At 41.0% G+C, this 23,161-nt stretch overlaps 3 protein-coding genes across 3 annotated transcripts; all 3 read right to left on the bottom strand.

Annotated features, from left to right (window-relative positions):
* Positions 1-816: 816 nt before the first annotated feature.
* On the bottom strand, positions 817-5,400 carry LOC119732224 (cytochrome P450 2U1-like). Its single transcript, XM_038205658.1, has 3 exons — positions 4,517-5,400; positions 2,616-3,572; positions 817-2,135 (listed from the first exon to the last, which is right to left on the bottom strand). Exons 1-3 carry the CDS (start codon positions 4,875-4,877, stop codon positions 1,957-1,959), a joined length of 1,497 nt encoding a protein of 498 aa, XP_038061586.1. The 5' UTR covers positions 4,878-5,400; the 3' UTR covers positions 817-1,956.
* A 288-nt stretch (positions 5,401-5,688) lies between these two features.
* Positions 5,689-10,168, bottom strand: LOC119732225 (cytochrome P450 2F2-like). Its single transcript, XM_038205659.1, has 3 exons — positions 9,147-10,168; positions 6,884-7,840; positions 5,689-6,745 (listed from the first exon to the last, which is right to left on the bottom strand). The coding sequence occupies exons 1-3, from the start codon at positions 9,502-9,504 to the stop codon at positions 6,567-6,569; spliced, it is 1,494 nt and encodes a 497-aa protein (XP_038061587.1). The 5' UTR covers positions 9,505-10,168; the 3' UTR covers positions 5,689-6,566.
* A 124-nt stretch (positions 10,169-10,292) lies between these two features.
* Positions 10,293-21,401, bottom strand: LOC119732165 (cadherin-23-like). The gene is made up of 20 exons (XM_038205579.1): positions 21,256-21,401; positions 20,854-21,065; positions 20,434-20,607; positions 19,941-20,042; positions 19,703-19,829; positions 19,180-19,469; positions 18,649-18,804; positions 18,038-18,165; positions 17,555-17,670; positions 16,803-16,988; positions 16,236-16,399; positions 15,178-15,423; positions 14,967-15,055; positions 14,537-14,635; positions 14,175-14,249; positions 13,755-13,949; positions 13,248-13,388; positions 12,665-12,759; positions 12,443-12,501; positions 10,293-12,296 (listed from the first exon to the last, which is right to left on the bottom strand). The coding sequence occupies exons 6-20, from the start codon at positions 19,210-19,212 to the stop codon at positions 11,445-11,447; spliced, it is 2,634 nt and encodes an 877-aa protein (XP_038061507.1). The 5' UTR covers positions 19,213-19,469; positions 19,703-19,829; positions 19,941-20,042; positions 20,434-20,607; positions 20,854-21,065; positions 21,256-21,401; the 3' UTR covers positions 10,293-11,444.
* Between the last annotated feature and the right edge of the window lie 1,760 nt (positions 21,402-23,161).

Below are 23,161 nucleotides of genomic sequence, written 5' to 3'. Positions count from 1 at the left end.
TTAGGGCGGAGTCAGAGGGCAGTGGTTTTGTATCATCAGATGGGCGTGAGTAAACCGTTTGCGCATCCATTGTTTCACAAAGAACAAAGAACAATATTTTGAGATATCTGCAGTGCAAAACGGCTGTAAATAGACCTAAGACCTAATGACGTACTGGCTTTGTTTACATATGCGCTTTCCTATGGGAGCGAAGTCAGGACGCCAGACGAAGTAGGGACCGTCTGCCTTATAGGGAAAAAAACGCACATGTCAACAAAGCGTGACGTCATTAGGTCTCAGGCCTATTGAAGGGACCGTAGGTTATTATAATTGAAGCAAAATCTACAGAACCATTGTTGTAAATGCATGGCATAGTTGCATGACTATTTAATTGTTTTTTTTATATTTCAATTTATTGATATATTGAAGATATAAAAACCCTGTGCCCAAAACAAATGAGAATAAAATACCTTTGATTTCAAAACAATTTTGTTTTTAAATTAATGTAGGAATCAGATACAGTAGTTTCGTGTTTTTTGTGAGCTATATTCCTGTAGCTTTATTGACAGGTATAACACATGTTAGTGTTTGTTTTCAACGCTCAAAGGAGATGATTATTTTAAAACTATTTCTGCATGTAAAATAGTTTCTTGTAGAAGATGAAAATCAAATTCTTGTCTTGTAATGTCACGCTGTAAAATATCACAACAAAATTGTGAAAGATGGTTGTAATTTTAAAATGTTATGGAGATGGCATGTCAATTTACATTATGTAGTCTAGTTTTAAAACGTTAGTTGCAAATAAATTTGATCTGGTTACCTTAAGAAGTCACTAAATTCATTGTGTGTTTGCTTAAACATTACACTTTTATTATGTTTATAAAAATGGTGTTAATGTCTCCAATTTACAATTTTAATAGCTGTTATAATTGCAATGTATTAAAACAATCTAAGCAAAAATAGTATTCGCTTTGCTAGTCACTGTTTAATTGGAAAGTTTAAGTGCTTATTCTAAAAAGCTTCATTATTTCTAGAATATGTTCTTAATTGGATGGTTTTTTTTTTAAAGTTAATTCCAGATTGAGTCTTTGAAATCTGAGTTGCATTCCTAAAATCTTTGTTCACACTGATATGGAAAATCAAAACAAATCAAAAGTAATTGACACTTATAAAGAAATAGAAAAAACACGACAAAACATCTTCTCAAATCCCCACACCGATTGAAAGCATGACCACTACAGCTCAAAATGACGAATGTCACATAAAAGTATAACAAAGAATTCTGTCCTCGAATTTAAGCGTTTTCGATGTTTAATTTTATTGCTTTACAGTAGCTTGTCTATTTTTTTCATTTTGTAATTTTTTTTTACAAATATGAATTTCAGGTGTAATCTTTCTTTTCTTAGAAAACTAGATAAAAAAACTGCATTGATACTATAATTGCCTTTTTTTCTGCAGAGCTCTTAAATAATTGGGATGCAAAGATTTGTTCATTGATTTTGTGAGTCAATTTCTGATCATGTTCCCATAGTATAGTCGTTTTTACTTTGGTGGTACCCAAACCTCGACTTATTCTTCAGCCTTGCCTGCACTGCACTCTAAAACATGTTAAGAAGGTGAAGATTGCATTTGTCCAATTCCTAAACATCAATGTTCAATCGCTAAACACTATCCTTCAATACTCTAAACAAATTTAGTATTTAAACGTGTTCAAAAAGTGAAAGCAAGAAAGTGTTTTGCTAAACCAAGTTCCTGCAGGGTGGCTCTAGAATCGTGCTGAAGCTGTTATGTCAAAACTAAATGGAAATGCTCAAAATCATAAGATGTAATAAACTGAAGCAGAAAAAAGACCTGTTATCAGGCCAGCGTCCCTAATATCAGGGTCTAACATCCTTCAAAATCCTAAGCTGGGACGAAGCCGATAAATGGAAAGCGCCTTTTATGTGTGTGTGCATGACGGGATATCAATGGGGCGGTTTACTCGCGCAAGGATATTTGCAACTCGAACTCGTCTGGCACACGAGCGAAGCTCCCATGACCCCGGAAGGAAAGCGGTGAACTGCCGACCTTTCGGAATTGGAAGCGATGCATGAGGTGAGTGAATAAGATGAAGATCTCCATCTTGGCCAGGTGCCGGCCGGGACAGATGCGATTACCTACGGAGAGAAGAAAGGTACATTTTTTGTATTGTCTATCATAAATCCTGTGTGAGTGGAAATATGAATTGACCTGTCACAAGACATGTGGATTAATTCACTTGTGACAGGACTTGTGATATAGGCCTCCTTTTGATCCCTAAAAAAGAAAGAACCTTTACTCCAAGACATTTTTTCTTTGACCGTGTGGTTACTGTACTTATTGGTAATTTTGGTGAAGTGACGTTTCGTCATGTCAGCTGAGTATTAATCATGATAGCCGTAATCTTTTGATCTTCATTTTTCTGGACCAACTTCAAAAGAAGTGGTGGCCGGATGTCATTTCATTCAGTAGATAATCTCAAGCTAGTCATATCATGCAGTTTCAATTAAGTCAAAGTGGCAAGTTATTCCACTAAAATGTAACTTATGATTTGACTTGTGACGAATTTATGAAGGATAAGCTCTGCTACTAAGTCCATTATAAGTCCTTCTCCTTACCTGCGCTAAACGACATTATCAGGTCATCGTTGACAATCTGATTCTTCTCATCAAGAAACCTCCCTGGCTTGAAGACACCGGGATTCTTCCAGATGTCAGGATCGTTGTGGATGGCCCAAGTATTTGGAATGACCGTGGATTGTGCTGGGATGGTCCAGCTGCGGTATGGCACATCACTGGCAGAAAAGTGCGCTACGCCCAGAGGCGTAACAGAACCAAGTCGCTGGATTTCAAGCAGGGTAGCCCGGGTGTAGGGAAGTAATGGTTCATCAGAGAGCGTAGGAAGACGCTCTCGACCGACTACTCTATCCAACTCGGCCTGGACTTGCGCCTGGACATCCAGTTTACCGATCATGAACAGTAGGGCCCATCTCATGGTCGTAGCGGTATTCTCCGTGCCAGCTGAGTACAGTTGTACCAAGGTCTCTGGGAGATTCGCATCGTTGACCTCACTAGGTGATCCCTGCTCACGCCTGCTGACTACCTCGTTAAGATACTCGTCTAGGAAATTTCGGAGGTTCCCGCGGTCCAGACGATCGCGGTGCTTCTTGATGATCTTGTGCATGTCGTCGAACTCCGAGCCCAGGATCTGAGAGAGGCGGATCCTAGACGGTAATGGGATCAGGTTGATGAGAGGTAAGCTATGAGTTGCTCCAGACGTGCCCATCAGGTGGGTGATCTCAGCCACCATGTCCAAATAATTCTTGTAATCAGCATCATCGTACTCGTGCTTAGTGCTGAACAAGATGTCAGTGATGATGTTAGAGACACAGAGCATCAGGTGGTGCTTCGGGTTGAAGACTTCTCCATTTAACTTCTCAAGCTCCCTAAGCAAGGCCCGGGCTTCGCTGGCGATGTTCTCCTCGAAGGCCGGTTTTCCTACGCCGTACTTCTCCAGAATTCGAATGGTGAAGACTCGTTGCTGTTTCCATCGTTCGCCATTTGCTAGAGCGACGCCTGTTTCAGGAAAATTTAAACATGTTTTAATTTCTTTCAAGTGCAAGTCAGACCTAAAAACTCACCCATTCACAAAAGTTAAGCTTCAAAACGTCTCTCTCCAATTCCACCATTAATATGAAGTAACACACATTTATATAATTTTGTCATAAAAACGTAAACTATGTGGCATATCGCTTATAGCCGCAGCAGTGACGTTTTTCAAATCTCGGCTTTTCTCTTCTGGGGTCCCTGACTTTGTGGGATTCCGATTAAAAAAAGGCCTGTAAAAAGCAAGTTACACTCAATTATCATGTGGCATACGTTTAGATTACTGTTATCTTTAAAAATGCTTTTGGAATATAAGAGTTGAAGCCACAGCCACAGAAAAAGCCGGGGTTTGCTAGTCCCAAATCCACAAAAGTGTCATCAAAGTAAATTGCACAAAATAAATATATTTTGGTGGCACAGGATAAAGTGTATTGAACTTCAGATTGTTCAGTGTTCCAAGGTTCAATTTCGCAACTTTGTGCGTGGACATATGCCGAGTACGTTTGGCCTGAAAGGCGTGTCACCGTACACACAGTAACCTGTTGTGCGCAGGGATGCGTAAATGATTTCCCTTTGTAAACCGTTTCTTTTGATAGGAAGTGAGGCATTATTATCGGCCTTGAAAAGGCCATAAATACTGATATTTTAAAACCTCGGGGAAAGTGGTTGAATTAATGAAATTTTTTATCATTTTCTCGACTGAATTAAAAACTGACAATTACTTATGCCCAGTTAATGTTGTACCAGACTAAAGGGTTTCCACATATATGATGACAGGCGGAAACAAAGGGCTCAAAAGTGTGTTCGGAAACAAAATCGAATAAATTATCTCTACACTTGTACAAATATGACCTACAATTTTTCACAGAAGCCAGAGATTACTATCAGGAGACTTAAAACTAACACTGGCCCACCTGTTCCGGTTGGGATGTTCTCGATGTGGATCTCTGGTCGGTCATTGAGCTCCTGTCGACTGAAGAGCTCTCTGACAGCCTGTGGATCCGACAACACTATTATCACTTTGCCGAACGCCGTGAAACTGAACACCTTGCCGTAGCGAGCCGCCAAGCGGGCCAGAGCTTCGTGCCGCTGTACCCCGCCAAAGCGACCAACGAGCAAGAAGTACGGGACCATACCGAGCCAAGGGAAACCCCACGGGCCTGGAGGCAGGTACCTAGCCTTGAAGATGACCCTTAAGGCCAACAAGATGACCAGGCAAAGGATCAGGGAATAGCTGATGCCCAAATTGTCGTGGATGTACCGTAGAGCTTCCATTTTGCGATGAAAGTAACTCCGTGTCTACTCTCTAGTTATCTCTACCGTATGGTCCTGTATACGTTGTGCAGTCATGTTCATGTACCGTAGATATTACAGAGCTCGTGAACTTCCCAGACGTCAACACTCAACTACGCATGCGCGAATCGCCAGAGCATTATGCATACATAATAGTGCATTAGATTTTACACCGATGCTATTGATCGCCTGTATTCAGCAGCCTATTTTATGGTATTTTATGTAAATTCGTTCACGACGAATGCAGGAGGTTTGCAAACTATCTATTATTGTATACAAATATTATCTTCCCATTGGGGCGGAACGTGTACAGAAGTACGTTGGTGATTCGATCAATGCACCTTCCACTCACGGCATGACCCTTCATGCACGCATTCGAGTTTGTTTGGTATACGTCACAGTCGACTCGGTTCAAAGGTTAATGTATTTTCCGTATGAAGCTCGATCATTTTCAACATCGACAGTCACTGAACTTGTCAACTGCGGAAGCATAATTATGTAGCCTACATGAATATACAGCAAGGACTTTCTTTTTATTTGTATGGTTGGGAAGGGCACAATGTTCCCGTCCCATGTATAATTCTTTGAGAAAAAAATATGTATGATACTGTTTGTAAAAGCAATGCAGAGTTCAGTATTTTATCGAGAAAAAAAAAACCGAATTGATTTTTCTCATGACTTCTAAGGATACAATTATTATGCATGATTTAGCCAAGTACATTTTGCTGTCGGCTAAGTTAAAAGAAATTATCTTATTAGTGTAAAATAAATAGGATCTTAGCTAACTCCAATGTCATGATTTAAACTTTAATTGTATATAAACCTTTGATGTAATCCTCCCCAGGGTAACAGGGTATGTTCCTTTGTGGAATAATACAAGAAAAAACAATATTATGAGGCCCGGCACGTAGAGGGACCATTTACAGTTCGGCAGTTGGCCACATAAGAAAATGGCAAAAGAGAAGAAACATGCACCGAAAAAAAATCATGAGGAAAGCATATAACTTGAAAGCAACTGTAACACATACAATACGCCAACATAATTTTTGCTTAATTAGCATTAAGCCTTAGTTTTCTTCCACCTGAAATTGAGCAGCAAAAATGCGTTTAAATTTTTTTAACGACGTTTTACTTGTTCAGACTCGAAGGCACTAAAGCCCTCTCTCTCCTCTCTGTAAGGATTTAAATCACCAGAGTTTAGGAATTCTGATGACTGTCAGAGCATGATTTATGTAAAATTCACAGAATTAAACTTAATTGTCTTTTAGAATTATTTCACCTCACGTGGCATCCCGACAACTTTCCCAAATGGTACTCCCACCCGTGCGAAAACACCTGGTGAAAGTGGTAATAAAAAGCATCCATTAAAAGATATATTATATACAAAATATTGCTTTATGTAAGCTCTAATTACCATCACCAAACTATTAAAATTGTAAAACTGTTACCCATTAACCACAAGTAGGCCTACAATATTACAACACTTCCAAAAAGATATAGTAATTTTCAAACACAAATTTTTATACTCAAGCTCTTATGCAAATTCATTCCGGATACAGAAGAGGCCCCAACTAGTCAGAGTTTGGCATTTACACGTTCACCTTAAACACATCCGTGATTTCGTAAACCTCTCTACGTGGTTACTTAACTTTTCTATTGAGACAGCGTGGCTTATTTACGCTCAGTCACTTCCACTTGAAAGTCGAGCGGCTCGCGAGCGAAGCTCCCATGTCCCTGGAAAGAAACAGGTGAATTGCCGACCTTCCGGAAGTGGAAGCGATGCATGAGGTGAGAAAAGAAGACGAATATCTCCATTCTGGCTAGGTGCCGCCCGACACACACGCGATTACCTATAATGTAAAGATATCAGAGAACTTGTGTTTGTAGTATGTTTTGGACGATATCAGTTTGGTTTTTTTTCAAATGCACAATGTCTCAAAAGCTTTTAATAATGCAACATACGTGGAGTATACCATCTATATGCTTACCTGCACTAAATGGGATGAGGCAAGCATCCTTGATGATCTCGTTGTCTTCTCCCAAGAATCTCTCAGGCTTGAATTCAGCCGGATCCTGCCAGATCTCAGGATCATTGTGGATGGCCCAAACGTTGCAAATGACTGTGGTGTCGGCTGGGATGGTCCACCCGCGGTAGGAAAAGGAACGGGACGAGCGGTGCGCCGCGCCCAGAGCAGCTGTGCTCGCGGCTCGCTGGATCTCAAGCATAGTAGCCCGGGTGTAAGGCAGTGAAGGCTCGTCAGCGAGCGTGGGGAGACGCTCCCGACCGACCACTCGGTCCAACTCGGCCTGGACTCTCGCCTGGACGTCCGGCTTACCGATCATGAACAGCAGGGACCATCTCAAAGTGGTGGAAATATTCTCAGTTCCGGCCAGGAACAGATGACTCAAATTCCTGTTGAGATTCTCTCTGCTAATCTCTGACTGTAATCCTTCCTCACATGTGCTTAGCATCTCATTCAGATACTCGTCCAGGTAATCACGGAGGTTCCCGCGGTCCAAAATGTCCAGGTGAGTCTTAATCATCCCCTCTATGGTGTTAGCTTCGTAGCTTAAGAGCTCAGCGAGGCGGATCCTAGACGGGGTGGGGATGTGGGACAATAGATATACGCTGTTAGCGGCCCCGGATGAGCCCATCAGATGTGTGATCTCTCTTATGGCATCCAAGTGCTTCATGTAATCAGCATCACCGTACTCATGCTTAGTACTAAACAAAAGCTCAGTGATGACGTTGGAGACGCAGAGCATCAGCAGGTGCTTAGGATCAAATGACTGCCCCTCTTTCTTAGCTATGACACTTAGCAGAGACCTGGCTTCCCTAGCGATCTTTTCCTCAAAGGCTGGCTTGCCAACCCCAAACTTATCCAGAATTCGGACGGTAAAGGCGCGCTGCTGCTTCCAGGCTTCACCGGATGCTGTAGCCAGACCTGTGATACATTAGACGGAGACAGCACACGTAATTTTCGGAATTTAAGCCATTATATTCCCAATATCTTCATAGATAGCTTTGCAGCCATATATATGCGAACCACTTAAAGTATTGTCTGAAGTGCCCGTAAATGTCGAGTGTGTGCCTGAAGTAACATTACAGCAACAGCGCCCTCTCGGGAAAGATTAACATTTTTAATTAATTAGTCTTTTGTCGACCCTGGTCAATAATTTATTTTATTACATGTTTGAAAAGAGCACAATCTCGGCATTACTGCTGTGAAAACTGCATGCTGATACCATCTTTAGTTAAAAATTATGGATGTTGGAACACCAAGCCATGTGATGAAGTGATGTGATGAAGTGGCCTTGTTTTGGATTGTATCTCCAAATAAAAATTCTCGACAAACGACTCATTCCGCTGGATCGCATTACAAATGATGAAAAAAAAGCTGAACTCACAGAAATTTAAACCAAAATGGTGTCTCAACTTTGTATGGTATTGAGGCAAAAATATTGGAAATTGCAGGTTTGAAATTCATCCTATGATGATCCCTGGAAGTTGTTATTATTTTAATTATTATTGCGGATCTGCTACGCTGCAGTGCATATGGTATTCAAATTATACGTCTGTCTGCTTGCATCAACGACGACACGCTGCCAACCTAGCTAATAAAAAACGTTAATGTGGTGGATACGTGACATATTTTGCATACGTGATAGGTTTTTAAAAGAAGTTAATTTACGTTTTCGGGTCATATGGTTGATAGTATGTCTACCATAATTTGTATTCTGTTGATGTATAGACATATGGATCATATTTTATTTAAATGGCTTTGATGTGATGTGGTTTTTTTTCAGAAACAAAAACCACACAGCAAAACACTTGGACAATCAAATTGAGAAACACTCTGATAAAGTCTTAAAAACATAACTTCATCAAATGCTTATGACAATTACGACAAGAATGGCATGCCTGAACGACGAACGTTAATTATGTTCGGCTCTTCTACTTCAACGGAAGGTTCGTGATCATGTAATAGTTATACCAGTCCAGCCATATTGAAACAAAAGCAAAATTTATCAGCTTTTCAAAAAGTTGTCTTATGATTCTGTAAATTTCAAAGATGATGTGGATTAGGTTTTGGTGTGCATTGCTTTTTGAATGCCACGAAAATCGATAAACCGAATCTTAAATCATACAATTGGGCTATACATCGTTCGTCATCTGCATGGTGATACAAATATAAATGAAACAACCTGAACAAAACAAAAATATATACGAGAACACGCAACAGGCCCTACCTTCTCCCTTTGGGCCATTTTTGATCCAAACTTTAGGCCTGTCGTTCAACTCTTGTCGACGGAAAACTTCTTCGACCGCCTCCTTGTTCGACAGCACAAGGACCAGTTTTCCAAGCACCGTGAAGCTAAACACCTTGCCGTAGCGAGCCGCCAAGTGGGCTAGAGCTTCGTGCCGTTGAACCCCGTCCAAGCGACCGACGAGCCAGAAGTACGGGACCATACCGAGCCAAGGGAAACCCCACGGGCCTGGAGGCAAGTACCTTGCCTTGAAGATGACCCTTAAGGCCAACAAGATGACCAGGCAAAGGATCACGGTGGTCATACCAACACTGCTACAAATGTACTTCAGCATCTCCATTTTGGACTTTTTGAATTCCTATCTATTGAAATGCAAGTATGCTGCTGGGCCTATTAAATTCTCCCAGGGACGTTTATAACCTCGTCGTCTATCTACTGCCTTAATCAGAATAATTTATCCAGCAGAGAACAATTATCACTCACAAATAGTTCTACCGTTGCTCATAGTGATTCTGAGTAGGCAATCGCAAACGTGATACAGTAATACAAACTGCGCATATGCACGCCCGTGTCGACACTACAGGGCGAGTCTTAAACTAATGTCCTTTTGGATAAGTCCATTTCAAAAACAGGGAAGGTTACAATTTTGTTCCCATTCAGCCATCACTCGATCAGGGACTGTGGGTATGTGGGTATTGACCACAGTCAGTACAACTTTCACTGATATTCAGCCATTCATGAAAAGGATCAAGGCATTTGTTTGCGACTTCCCCCCAAAACACAACCAATTTGATTTAATCCTGTTATTTTTAAGGGGATAGTTGTTTAAGGGCCAGTACACTGCTAGACAGAACGTACATTTAATTCAAAGTAGCCATGGCAAGGCCACTGTCCTAAGCGCATTATATGGTCAGAACGTCTTATGAAACAACTAGCACACAAGACACCATACGTCAATTCGGAGAATACTTCCGGAGGTATGGCAGCCGATAATACTCGGATCGAATGATTGCTACCCGGTAACCTTTCCCGTTTATTTGTGGGAGGCAAGGACTTATCAAAATGGACCTTTTTTGTACACATCCCCTGTGTACAGGTGAATAATTGCAAAACAATTATACGAAACCGCTGTTTAACATACGGTACTTTTTTTTATTATGCCATAAAAAATATCAATTGCATATAGCTTTGTCGTACCTAATAGCATGCATAAAATGACAGGGTACATGTATATATTTGCGAATATGACTAAGGCACATAAGGGCACAATAGTGAGATGCGCTACGAATGCCAATCAACGATACTATTAATTTATAAAATGTTTTAAGAATAACAGTTTTAGGTTGCAGATAAAAGACATGTGCAAGGCACTTTATGGTTAGTATCAACAAATCTTTCGGTAAATTCGAAGCTCCTTGAAGTCCAAAATGTGAGTGACGTTCGCTCTCACAATCAAGGAAAACAATCGATATACGGGATTAGCACGCACCGAAGCTCTGCATAAATGTATCATTAGTAGACTTGTGTATACAATGCAATGCACACTCACATGCAAGAAATCTAACTTAATTCGAATATGCTTCTAGGTTAAACAAATTATCTAACTTCAACTTAGATAAAAAAAAAAGAGTACAGGTTACAGATTCGGTGTACATGAACAAATCATCAAAATTACATCGTATACCTGCAGCATATAACAATAATAACAATGCATAAGAATCGCAGTGTGTAGCAGCTGTTAAAAAAAGTAACGGAATTTATCAGAACAATTTTATTCTGCAATAGAAACAATTAAAATCCAGTTGCAAGTGTATTTTAAAGGCACTCTTTATGTATTTAATGAAGCAAATATCGCAGTCTATTAAGGCACTTTTCGTATAATTGCATCATGTCTACCTACGCTTGCCTATTAAGTATTGCGACGTGTGACTATAAGGCACGTTTTAGGTAATCTAGCGCATCTCAAAGACATTACTTTGGTTTCTCAGTGTAGCAAGCATTGAAAACTTTGTAAGGCACTACGTACGTTTTAATTTAAGAATATTTCTTGCTACGGTTGAATGCATACTTGTTGTGGAACGTTCATGAAATTCAAGCTTTTCAAACAAGTAAACATGGATCCAGAAATTGTTATAATTACATTGTATGTCAATAACGAGTCACAATATCTATAAGGAAAGCTAATTTCCAGTGGAAGCATCAATATCTATACAGTTAAACTCATTGAATACCTGGTGGCCGTAGCAGAGCGAACATTGTAGATACCTACAGAGAAACGTATTACAGTGACGTCACCTCAAGCTCTTCCAGGAAGTCTGGTACCCTTCCCATGCCGAAGTCTACCAGTGGAGTGCTGTCAGATGAAGCCGAGGAACTACTCCGGTCTTCGACTCGGTCCGATAAATCAAAGTGGACTGATTTGGGCGTGGTTGGGGTCCGTAGTGGCTCTGTCTCTGGTTCCTCTGGCTCTTGCCCCTCTGAAGGTGGCTCTTGGGTAACGTCGTCTTGGTTTGATTTGTCACCCTCCTTGTCATCTGACGTGCTTTTCGGAGTGTCGTCAGAGTTCCCGTCTGACTCATTACCCGGCTTGTCGTTTTGTTTGTCAGCTACGTTGTCATCTGACTTGTTATCCACTTTGTCATTTGCCTTTTCATCTGTCTTGTCATCAGCCTTGTCATCTGACTGGTCATCTGATTTATCTGACTTGGCATCTATCTTGTCCTCTGTCTTGTCATCCGACTTGTCATCTGACTTGTCATCTGACTTGTCATTCGATTTGTCATCCGACATGTCATCTGACTTGTCATCTGACTTGTCATCTGACCTGTCATCTGACTTGTCATCCGACTTGTCCTCTGTCTTGTCTTCCGACTTGTCATCCGACTTGTCATCCGACTTGTCATCCGACTTGTCATCTGACTTGTCATCCGACTTGTCATCTGACTTGTCATCCGACTTGTCATCATCCTGACCTTCCTGTTCATTCATTGCCTCGGTGCTAGCAGGCAGTGCTTGAGCCACGTCAGAACCAGGACCTTCACCACTGTATTCTGTAGTCTTGATATGGGCATAGTCGGAGATTCCAGGCTCATCCTCGGAATCTTCATACTCCAAGAAGTCAAACACAAGTTCCTGTGTAAAAGAATAAATCAAACACTTAAAATCTTGAAAATGGTAAATTATCCCTTTAATATAGAGTCTACCTTTTTACCTGTTTACACATGCCACTAAATCTATACTTGAGATAAATTTCCAGATCCTTTGAGAAGCGCCCTCACCTGTGATTCATAGTACTCCGGACCCTTCTGCAGTGGAGAAACTGGGACTTCAGCGACGTCTATAAAAGAGAGCAAGAATGAGCATTATGAAGTGAAAGTAACAAACTATTTCAGAATGTGTGAAGTTGAATGGGGCGGGATTTGTTGATTGAGCTACAGTTTCATCTGACATCCACAATATACAAAGACCCAATCAAATGAGATTCAATGTTTAACACTCACTGGTAGTTACGTATCTTGGTTCTTCCTCGACCTCCGTTTCTATAGCAACCTCAGCTTCACAAATTTTAGCCTCCTCCTCGACTTCACTGACATGCCTGCAGTTACGTGATACAATCAGATAACCTTTGATTCCTCGATATGGCAGATAAATAATCATATAGATGACAAGCAGTCTCAGTTTGAACAGTAATATGAGGTGAAACAAAAAAAGTGACTACAGGTGAATGGGAACCTGTGACCTAGCTCCTGAACACACTACTCGCTCTCTACTTACTAAGCTATCCAAACTACGTTGGATGTCTCCTAATTTGTCACTGTTTTGCTCAGGGAATACTCGTCAGAAGTCACCAAGTCAGGATGACATCAAAAAGTAACAATCTCACTAAACTGACAACTTTTCAAGCCTTGATAATGCACAGAGGATGCAGATTTTGCTTTCAAGGATCATTTTATCAATCTAATATTTTGTTCATTCTAACACATAAAGTCAGTCCCTTAGTGTACTTTATTCGACCGTCTAAATTTGGACTTTGGACACGCCCTTCCACCAAATCGAGCTTGATTGAAAAGGGGCGTGGCTTACGCAACAGACGCCTCCTCAACCGATTGGTCGTCTTCGAATGCTGGATTGTCAGTCCCGAACTCGTACTGGTGCTCGTCCTTCTCCGTCAACATCAACATGTCCAACTTGCGGGAAATCTGACGGCCTCCTTGAAGTTTCACGCTGACACAAAATGGTACAACAATCAATAATTAACAGGTGTATTTGGACAGGTGGCTTGTGCTGTTCTGAAATGTGACTTGTTATTGTGACATTAGGGGTAGGTGGGCATTGTCAAGTTGGCATATTGATACTCTCCTCATCTACAATCGCTGCGACCTGGCTGATATGTGGATTAGGTCCCTTCCTGATTCCATAAGTGTTCATTAGAATTCGCATCTGGGATTTCCCAGTGTCTAAATCTGGACATTAATCTAATATGATTTCTCCAGAGGTTTCTGGGCTTCTGAGCTATGTGCCATGAAAGCGCTTTGCAGGGAACTTTTGTTTGATTACTAGAAACAAATGATTTTGTTTTTATTAACTTACTCCTTCCACATGTAGATAACGGCAACAATCATCAGGATTGAAGCAACACCGATGCAACCTGCAAGTATCAGTAAAGCTATCCCGACGATCAAGGAGACATCATACTCCTGATTCGCAACAGCTGACGGTCGGACAGGTTGTATGTTGATGTCCGGGCTACAATCAGAAACGGCCGAGCTGGCGGAGTCCCATTTCCTATTCACACAAGAAGAAAAAATCGTAAATTTCAATCAATCTCTTGCTGGATCAACCAAATTGCAATGTAACTTGGGATTTGACTAAAGGTATTCGACATATGGGAAGAACAATACTTGACATGCATTATAGTTGGTGAAATATTCAGGCATGGTTTTCAAAAGGTCGAGATTCAAATGCCTTTCAAGTTTACTGTCTTATAACTAAAATTATGATTGATCTTACGCTTTGATATCCCAGTACTTGAGAAACGAGCCGCCATCTATACTCACATCTACTGCATACACCCACAGGTCAGTTCTGCAACAACAACACAATATTTAAATACTTTTACAAAAATATTACAAAATAAAATTCTAGACTAAAAAACATGTCAATTTTCTTGTTCGAAATATTATATACATTTTTTAGATGAAAAACTGAAGAAAATATTTTCAGTTAAAAAAAAATACAAAATGTAAACTCAAATGTCAACTTTTTCAACATGCTTACAGAGTAATACAATTAAACAAGAAAATGTATAACTTCATCATTTCATATCTGATACATTTGTTATGAAAATTAAAATATTAATATTTGACGAATACCTCTTGTTATCGACTGTAGGTGCAGCATTTGCATTCATCACAATATGAGCTTCGAGTCTTTCTGCCACCAGACTTACACCCAGACTGCTCGACAGACAACTGGTATCAGAATAAACAAGAAAGGAGTAAGTCATACAAACAATAACTAAGGGTACTGTCTAAAAAGAGGTCCCAGTATACAAGAATCAAACAGGTGAGCGCTGTTCAATCGTAGGACACCCTATTCATAATGGACACATTGTGGCAGCTATTACAATTCAAATATGCAAAAAAAAATAAAAGAAAAACCTCATTTTTTCCTGGTTTAAAATTCTCATTTAGCGTGAGTCTTTTCGCATTATGTGTCTGCAAACATTTTTACTCAAATTTGTACTATCCACTGTGCAAAGTCATGTATAAAATTTAATATCCTTAAAAGGCAGATACTTACTTAAGAAGCACCGTTTGCTCATTTTCTACCTCTGTTGGGGTTTTCTCGATCACCAGAATGGCAGACTCAAAGGTGAAAAGCACTTTTATCTGGAAATCAAGGAGAATGTGTAATGAGCAATCAAATGAAGGCACCAAGGTAGAAATACATCAATATCAAACGCGATCCTCATACATATGCATAAGGTGTAAGAGTAAATATGCATACCAACCTTAGCTTGAACCTCGGCTGATGCTTTGCTCGCGTCACCCGTTGTCAGGGTGTCAGTGACCTTGAATGTGACGTCATAAACCGCTTGCTCTTTTTTCGGGTCGACACTTGCATCATCTAAGTAATTGGCGACAATGTCGTCGACCCGGAGAATGCCAGTGGATTGATTGAGGAAGAATTTGGGTAGATTTTTGTCATCCGATTCCAAGGTGTACTCCAAGGCCGATGTGGCATCTGCGTCCGTGGCCTGAAAAGGAAGGGCATCATTCTTATCAGATCGTACTCCAGGTATTGGTAAGAGATTCATCTTAAAGGAAGTACAGTTACAACTTGCTCAAACAGGTACTAGATCCAGAGCTAGCATCTGAGCTCGTGCCAAAACTAGTTCAAGTAGCCTGAAGGCTGGGTTTAGGGCTGGGCCCACAACTGGATCCACAGCAAAGTCCAAATGTGGTTTCAGAGATTGTATTTCAGTTGGTACCAAGACTTACTCAATATTGGGTTTTGCCCGTCACTGCCGTATTTTATAAACACTGTATACTCAAGGGCGGATCCAGAACACCATTTTTTGGGGGGCCCAAAAAAAAATTTGGTCCCCCCAAAAAGTAGGTCCAAAAAATTACGGCGTGGGGTTCGGGGCCCGCTTAAGAGCCCCGAAATTTTTTTGGATTCTAGATGCTCTGTGGTGCGATCTGAGGCAATTTGTGACCACTTTAACCAATTTTTTTTTGAGGAAAAGATGGTGGTGTACTCATTGCCTGCCTTTATTGCGATGTTACATAAAAAAAAAAAAATTGGTTTCGTTTTTTTTTTTTGGGGGGGGGGCATGGCCCCCTTTGGCCCCCCCCCGATCCGCCCTTGTGTATACTCAATGTTGCTCAAGCTTGCTCAAGCAGTCTCAGTGTCCCACAGGTGTTGCAGCTAAATCCAGAAGTGGTTCCAGAGCTACCTGGATGTAGAGCTACCTCCACGACTAGCCCTGGAATTCTCTCATTGGCGAGCTACAGAGGTGGCTCTATAGCCGCTATTTTCAAGAAAAAGATGCCAATAGAGCTTTACCTGAAGCAAAAAGATGCTGGCGCCATATTTGGTGTCATCTAGGATACCGATGAGAAATTTGTTGGCGCCATCTATGAAGTCCTTCTTAATCACAGGAGCGGCATCGTTGACGTCACTGACGAAAAGTCGTATGACGACAGTGCTGAAATCTGGACTGTTCTCGGCTGGGTATTGCAATCATTCCAACATTGAAACTTAGGACGATAAACTTGTGGAGACAGTTTTCCGATGAATAATGACAGGAAGTAATGGGCAAAGTAAGAGCTCGAGTTCTCAACGGCCGTCCACATGAACTGTGGTCCACTTTTAAAGGCTTCGAGAAGGCATTGCCTCAACCGCTTTAGGTAATGTTTTGGCCATAAGAGCGGAGTTGTAACTCATTTATTTAAAGTGGATTAAATGGAATTGAGAAGGGCTACACATACTCTATATTACTATTATGTACCATATACATGTCGTGTCTAACAAAATTGGGGATATTTGAGAATTCAGAATTCTTGGCTAAAAATGCCCTGAAAAGTTAGGATAACTGGACATTTTACCACCCTGAAACAAAAAAAAACATACCTTCTATTTCAGCCTGTCTCTTAATCCTTGCCTGGTTGGCGGAAGTGCAAACCTCCACCGTTGTGTTGCAAGAGCTTGCCTGTACAGTGATGGAGTATTCCGCATCAGTTTCTCGATCTAGAGCTTCAATTGTGCAGAGCATTGGAGAATAAGGGTCTGTGACATTCAGGGCGAACTTGGACTCGGCTGGACCAAAACAAGAGATCAAGTGAAATTATCTCATAAATGAAATGCAATATCAGAAAGAAAGCAGTGACGCAGGAAAAAATATACGGTTAATATTTATTTTCATAATTAACCTATCGTAGAATAGCGTCGACGCGGCTTGTGAAATACAAATGTATTATCCAATGACATGATATTAAAATGAACGCGGAACGCGCAAAATCTGAAACAAACAAAACTCAACGCACACAAATTCCAAAAGAGTTGTCTAAGGGGCGTGGCAACTCGCAAACGGCGACAGGTCAAATGAAAACTTGTCGTTCAGGAAAAATTATAAACATAGCACAAACAAAACTTGGCAAATTGCCATCGAGGGAAAACAAATACACATAAAGTTATAAATTACAAGCATATATGATGAAAACAAAATTGTGTACTGAGCTCCTTTTTATACATGGGAGATAAAAAAAATAAACAAAATGTGATGGAAGTCTAGGAGGATAATCAGAACGGGAAAATTCAAAGACAGGACCGTCAAGAAGACCTGGTAGATTTCCAACACGTATGCCTGAAGACATCTTTCTTACCAGATGGTGGATCGACAGCTAGAATACTGTAAACAACTCTGATTGCTGGGTCTTCAGGAATGACCGGCCTAGCGAATGGGCTGCACCATGCAGCTGCATTCTCAGGTATCGACGTCCTGCAGATTAACAGAGACAATGATTTGTTTAAAATAATTTTAATTTGCTAGGTTAAGCTTGAAATGTTTAACAAAAGAAGACATCTGGAGTGATAGGAATACATCCTAACTATTTACATAGCTAATCAGTCTCAAAGAACTTAAACAGGAGAAGTTTAAAAATTACTGATGTTCGGCAGTGTCCAAGGAATTAACCCTTTTCCCAATTATGCACTGTGGGTATAACACCGTAAAAGAGGAATGAAACACTGTTGGGAAATGCTATTTTCCCAAAATTGTTGACGAACCATTGGGACGAATTTGCCCAAGAATGTAGGCAGTTGGTACGTTCTGTTTTAATACCGAAGAGGTAATTAGCTTAACTAACTCTTGTTGTCTGTCCTCTTCATAGAAGTATGGCTCGTCCTGGAAGGTACGATCAATGATGATGGGGACGCGAGCTGGTTCAGGGGATGTCTGCGGTGGAGAACCTTCATCACGTGCATCCACACGGATCTTAAAGGAACAGGAGTCAGAGAAGGGCTTCTCAGGTTCATATAAGACTTTTTATAACATCATCACACACTGGGAACCTGACAACGTTCATTTGGTGTTTTATAGCTCCATGGTTACACAGATGTGAAGATTTGACCTCGAACAGACTGGACTAATGTTGTACTATCCTAGCCATCCCGCACTTGGATTCTGACTTGCGTCCGTAAACTTGACATTGATAAGTTCGGAAACCATTATGACAGTGCTGGAACGTTCAGTTGACAGAGCGCTGTACATTGTGTACAACTTTATTAATAGCTGGAAAACTGCCTTGGCACTTAACAAAACATGCTGCAGGCCTAGTTCTGTTAATTTGATGATCAAATAATCTTAACAGTTAAAATTAACAAAACTGGCATTGTAGGAAAATCACCAGTTGTGCTCTTGTACAATTCCCCCTTTTACTGATATGCAAGCCTTTAGTCTTTTTAAATACAATCTTACCGTTATACTGTTCGCTTCTCCAAACTCTTCATCGGTGTAACCAGTCACGTTTGATGTCCTGATCTGACCAGTGTTCGCATCGATAGTGAAATACTGGAGCATATTTATATCTTGTCCTGGCGTAAATGAATACACGACGGCACCGTTGTACTCGGTCTAAAAAATGGAATACAAAAATCCAAGTTACTTAAATACCAAAAGCAGTAGTAAGCAGACACCTTGCCCCATGAAGACGAAAAACCAGAAAATGTCAGCTCTACGTAAGGGCCACTTTTCAAAATTCGCGTTCGACTCCATAGCAGGTATTAAATCCCCTTCGTTGTTCATGAGTGAGACATAATTAAAACAATAAATCTATTCACCAAAAAGACAACTAAGAATTAAAAAAAACTGAGATGTTCCTGTTGCTAAGGCCTATAAAAGTATATAAAAAAAATCTACTGTTTATCCCAAGCAGAAGCGCTTCCCTATTGTGAATTGCTCGATGGAAACACCGAAATTTTCAAATCTTATTTGAATCATTGATCTCACCACGTCCACGTCGATAGCAGTGACGGTCCCCATGTTGGCATACGACGGTAAATAAGGAAGCCGCACAGGAGGGTAATCCACGGGGTCAAAGGTCGGAGCATTGTCATTCAGATCCCGGATGATAAAAGTGACGACCGTCGAGCCGAAAAGTTGAAGTTCTGCTTCTGGGTTGGTCGCGTTGACAGTCAGACTGATTGTACGGGACGTGTAGTTGGTGTTTTCGGCATCGATGCAGCGGATCTTGACGATCAGTCCAGTGGACGGGTTGATGTCGAAATCCTCACTGCCACCTGGAATGAGAAAATGATCCATTTTCAAACCTTCGAAAGAGGACTTTTTGATGTGACTATACTAATAAAGTTCATCAAGAGAATGTAGCTTGATTTTGGGAGGATATTGAATACTGATTTTGGAACGTATTCAGTACAATGTTGCGATGTACACATTAGGTCCAGCAAGTTACTCCGGAGACAACATCAATATTTTGTGATAATTAGCTATTAAAATGACTGTGTTATCATACCAACGATAGAGTACTGGATGATGTTATTCTCTGGTGTGGAATCGGCGTCTGTTGCAACGATAGACCATTCACGCTCGGCGCAGTCAGTATCGTCAGTGTCTTCATCAAACTCAAAGATGTAGTCCTGCTGTACGGAGATCAAAAATAGATATTGTGGTAAATTGTACACGACATGAGGGCCCTATATGACATGTTCCTTACCTGTAGAGAGCGCTACACCAATAATACAAGATCTTACCTGTGCAAATACTGGGGGATTGTCGTTGATATCAACAACCTGTACAGTAACAACGGTGAAACTTTCCGGTCCAGACTCGCTAGTCCTCGCGAACACAAGTAGCTGTGGGGGAAACAATGTTGTGACATTATCAATAAATCACCCATTCCAGAACCATAAGCGACTATCAAAATGATCTTTCGCAAGGGTGACTGGAAAATCACCAATAACAACAATATCATGATTTTATCTCCTAATTCGCCCGACTGGTCCCTTCAAATAAATTGGGAGAAGGTGGATGATTTCACAGACTTAAGAGCCGTTAGCTAATCCATGATGATGAGACTTGATATAGCTCTAAAAAGTTTAATCTTAAAACGTTCTGCTGTCCTCCTGCATAGCAAATGTTTTCAGGATGCAGGACGTTTCCTAGCAAAATATCCAGGGAGTGTGGTTTACCGATGAGAGAATTGTAGGGTCCACTAACGAAAAAGAAGTTTACAGAAGCACTCACTTCAAATAGTCTGTCGTCTGCGTCGTAATCGAAGGGCCTCGTCGTGTAGATATCCCCGGTCTGGGAGCCCAGCGAGAAGTTCCCTGGTTCCAGACCATTGAATCTGTAGATGACTGGTTGTCCGTCCCAAGACACAGCCTCAAGGGCACACACGAGAACGTCTACTTCTAGTTGCTGCAACAAAAAGGCAAAAATTGTTTTAAAAAACCACGATGTGAATGACTTGCATCCGACAGAAGCAAAGAGTTGTAGATGCTAGTTGACACATTTTACGGATTTCTCGATGAAAAGGAACGAAAATGTGCGTCAGTAAAATGTCCTTTAGTTATCCTCATTGGAAGCTTGGATAGCGCCCTCTTCAGATTACACACGGAGTCATTAATCAACCAACCGCTCAGTTTCAGACGAGTAAATTCTTACCTCGTCAATCAGGACAGGTGTCTTGCATTCCTTGACGAACGTTGGAGGACTGGTGCTCGCTCGCCGGAAGGAGATACTCACGAGCGCTGTGTCATTGAGGGAAGTCAGCGCTCGATCCTGGACTCGTACCGTTACATTGACCGATTGATCGGTGAGGGTTGTCGAGTCGACAGCCAGGAAGAGCTTACCATCAGGTGTAACTCGGATGATATCTGAACATGGAAGGACATTTTCTGATCCTCTAAAGAGTTTATGTTTATGGCAATGCAACTATCAATAGGGTTTTGCCTTTCACCAAATTTGTTAAAAGTAATAGGTTGAGCACTTTGTAAGAAATCGCAAGGAGAAAAAATGGCGTCGATATAGCGAATTATTTTAATTAAAAGTCCGGCTAATGAGTACCTGTCTGATCGTCAGCACATCCACTACAATCCTCTGCCAGTTTGTCAAACTCCAACTCGCCGTTACCGTACGCTGGATAATCCTGGTCCGTCACATTCTTACTCAGATCGAACAGTTCCACGTCTCCCTCTATCGGCAGGATTAGAGTCGGGACCACGAATTTTTGGAGGAGAATTCAGGTGCTACATTGTCATCGGAAACCAACCTCACTTCAACCTGTACAATTGGGTAAAATGAATTCTAATATTGCTTTCTCCGTTTAACACAACCTTTTGTTTTTAAAATACCATCAGATGGAGAAATGTATCTTAAGAAATAGAAGAGTACAATTAAGGATCATTTAATCCAGTCAGACCTTGGTGTATGCTCGGATGCTATTGTTGACGTCGGAGCTGTTGAACATTTCTAGAGTGATGTCGTAGAGTCCAGAGGAAGCCGATGAACTACCCGTCAACCAGCCACTCATCTCATCGATGGAAAAGAGGTCGGAGTCGACAGCGGGATTTTGGTCGCGGTCTGTTTAACAAAGGAAAGCATTGATGGAACTTCGTAATTCTCTTACCAAATGTCAAAGTACATCACATTGATTTAGACTAAAATCAAGAAAATAATCAATTTCTAGTTTGACCAGCCTATTTTTTTATGCTTTAAGATAGAACCACTTTCCGGTGAAAAAGGTTGAATACAGTCTTTTATCAAAATGGAACTGAAACCTTTAAAATTTTTAAGAAAAAAAATGGTAAAAGAGAGGGCAAATTTAGTCTGATCTTATGGGAAAGATTGAAATTCCAAATGTCGCCAAAATGTCTTTTACAGGTGAAGTCACTATATCCTTCCTATCTCGGAGTGGGTCTAGCTGCATAATTTAGGGAGCAACACGTGTTAGACTGGGAATCAAAGGACGAATGGTCAGAATAATTCCTTGAGACATAATACCATGGAACAAACATCTGAGATGTTTAATTAACCAATTTCGGCATTAGTCTTGTCCTCCCCAGCAAATATTTTTTCAGAACCCTTAAATGATGAAGCTGATACATCTACCTGATCTGTACGTCTCCGCCACTTTCGCAAATTCAATGAAGTCTATGTCTTGATCATCAGCGCACGTGTAGTTCACCATCATCTGAATGACTAGGAAATCCGTAACGTTATCAGGTGCAGCAAACGTCAGGCTTGGGTTCTGCGGCTCAAACTGTAAGCACTGAAGCTCCCCGGCAAAGACCCTCAGACTGATAGTACTGCGAGGGTCCTGGAGATTCGGCTCGTCTGGATTCTTGACTCCAATGTCGATGATGTAAGGTTGAGTGGAGTCGACCAGCTGGCTCCTGACGAAGACGTCGCAACCATTTTCTATGTTTAAAGAAGGGAACGAAGTGCAGCGATGTTTATTATTCGAGTAAGAACAATCCTTTCCGATCAAAAACTTAAAAGGTATTTTATTGGTCAGGTGTAATAATCAGTTGAATTAGAATTACAACTCAAAGCTTGTGAAGTAATACCTGTTGGTTCAACTATAAACGAGTCTCTATCCTTGCCACTTGTAGTGTATACAAAGAAGTTTGGGAGCTCGTCTGGGTCTCTGACTGTTAGACTCACAACCTGCACAAAAAAATGAAAACGATTTGACTCATGAAAAAAAGATACTTTAGTCACATTTGGCCAGCGCCAGAATTAATGATGACCAGCTTTAGGTCACGTCCAACAGACCGATGACCTAATCGTCATTGTTCAATCCTTATTTGTGCCAGTTTCTTTATTAAGATCTCACGATAGTTGCCATGTATAAGATGTAGCCTTACCAGGCTGCCCGAGTCGTGGGAAGCTTCGTCTTCCAAGACAATGTCCATGTTTGATTGGTCGAACACAGGCGGGTTGTCGTTCACGTCAGTCAAGATGACCCGAA

Source organism: Patiria miniata, unplaced genomic scaffold (assembly GCF_015706575.1).
Source record: "Patiria miniata isolate m_02_andy unplaced genomic scaffold, ASM1570657v1 HiC_scaffold_24, whole genome shotgun sequence".
Classification (NCBI taxonomy): domain Eukaryota; kingdom Metazoa; phylum Echinodermata; class Asteroidea; order Valvatida; family Asterinidae; genus Patiria; species Patiria miniata.
This window is presented reverse-complemented; position numbering and strand designations above follow the sequence as displayed.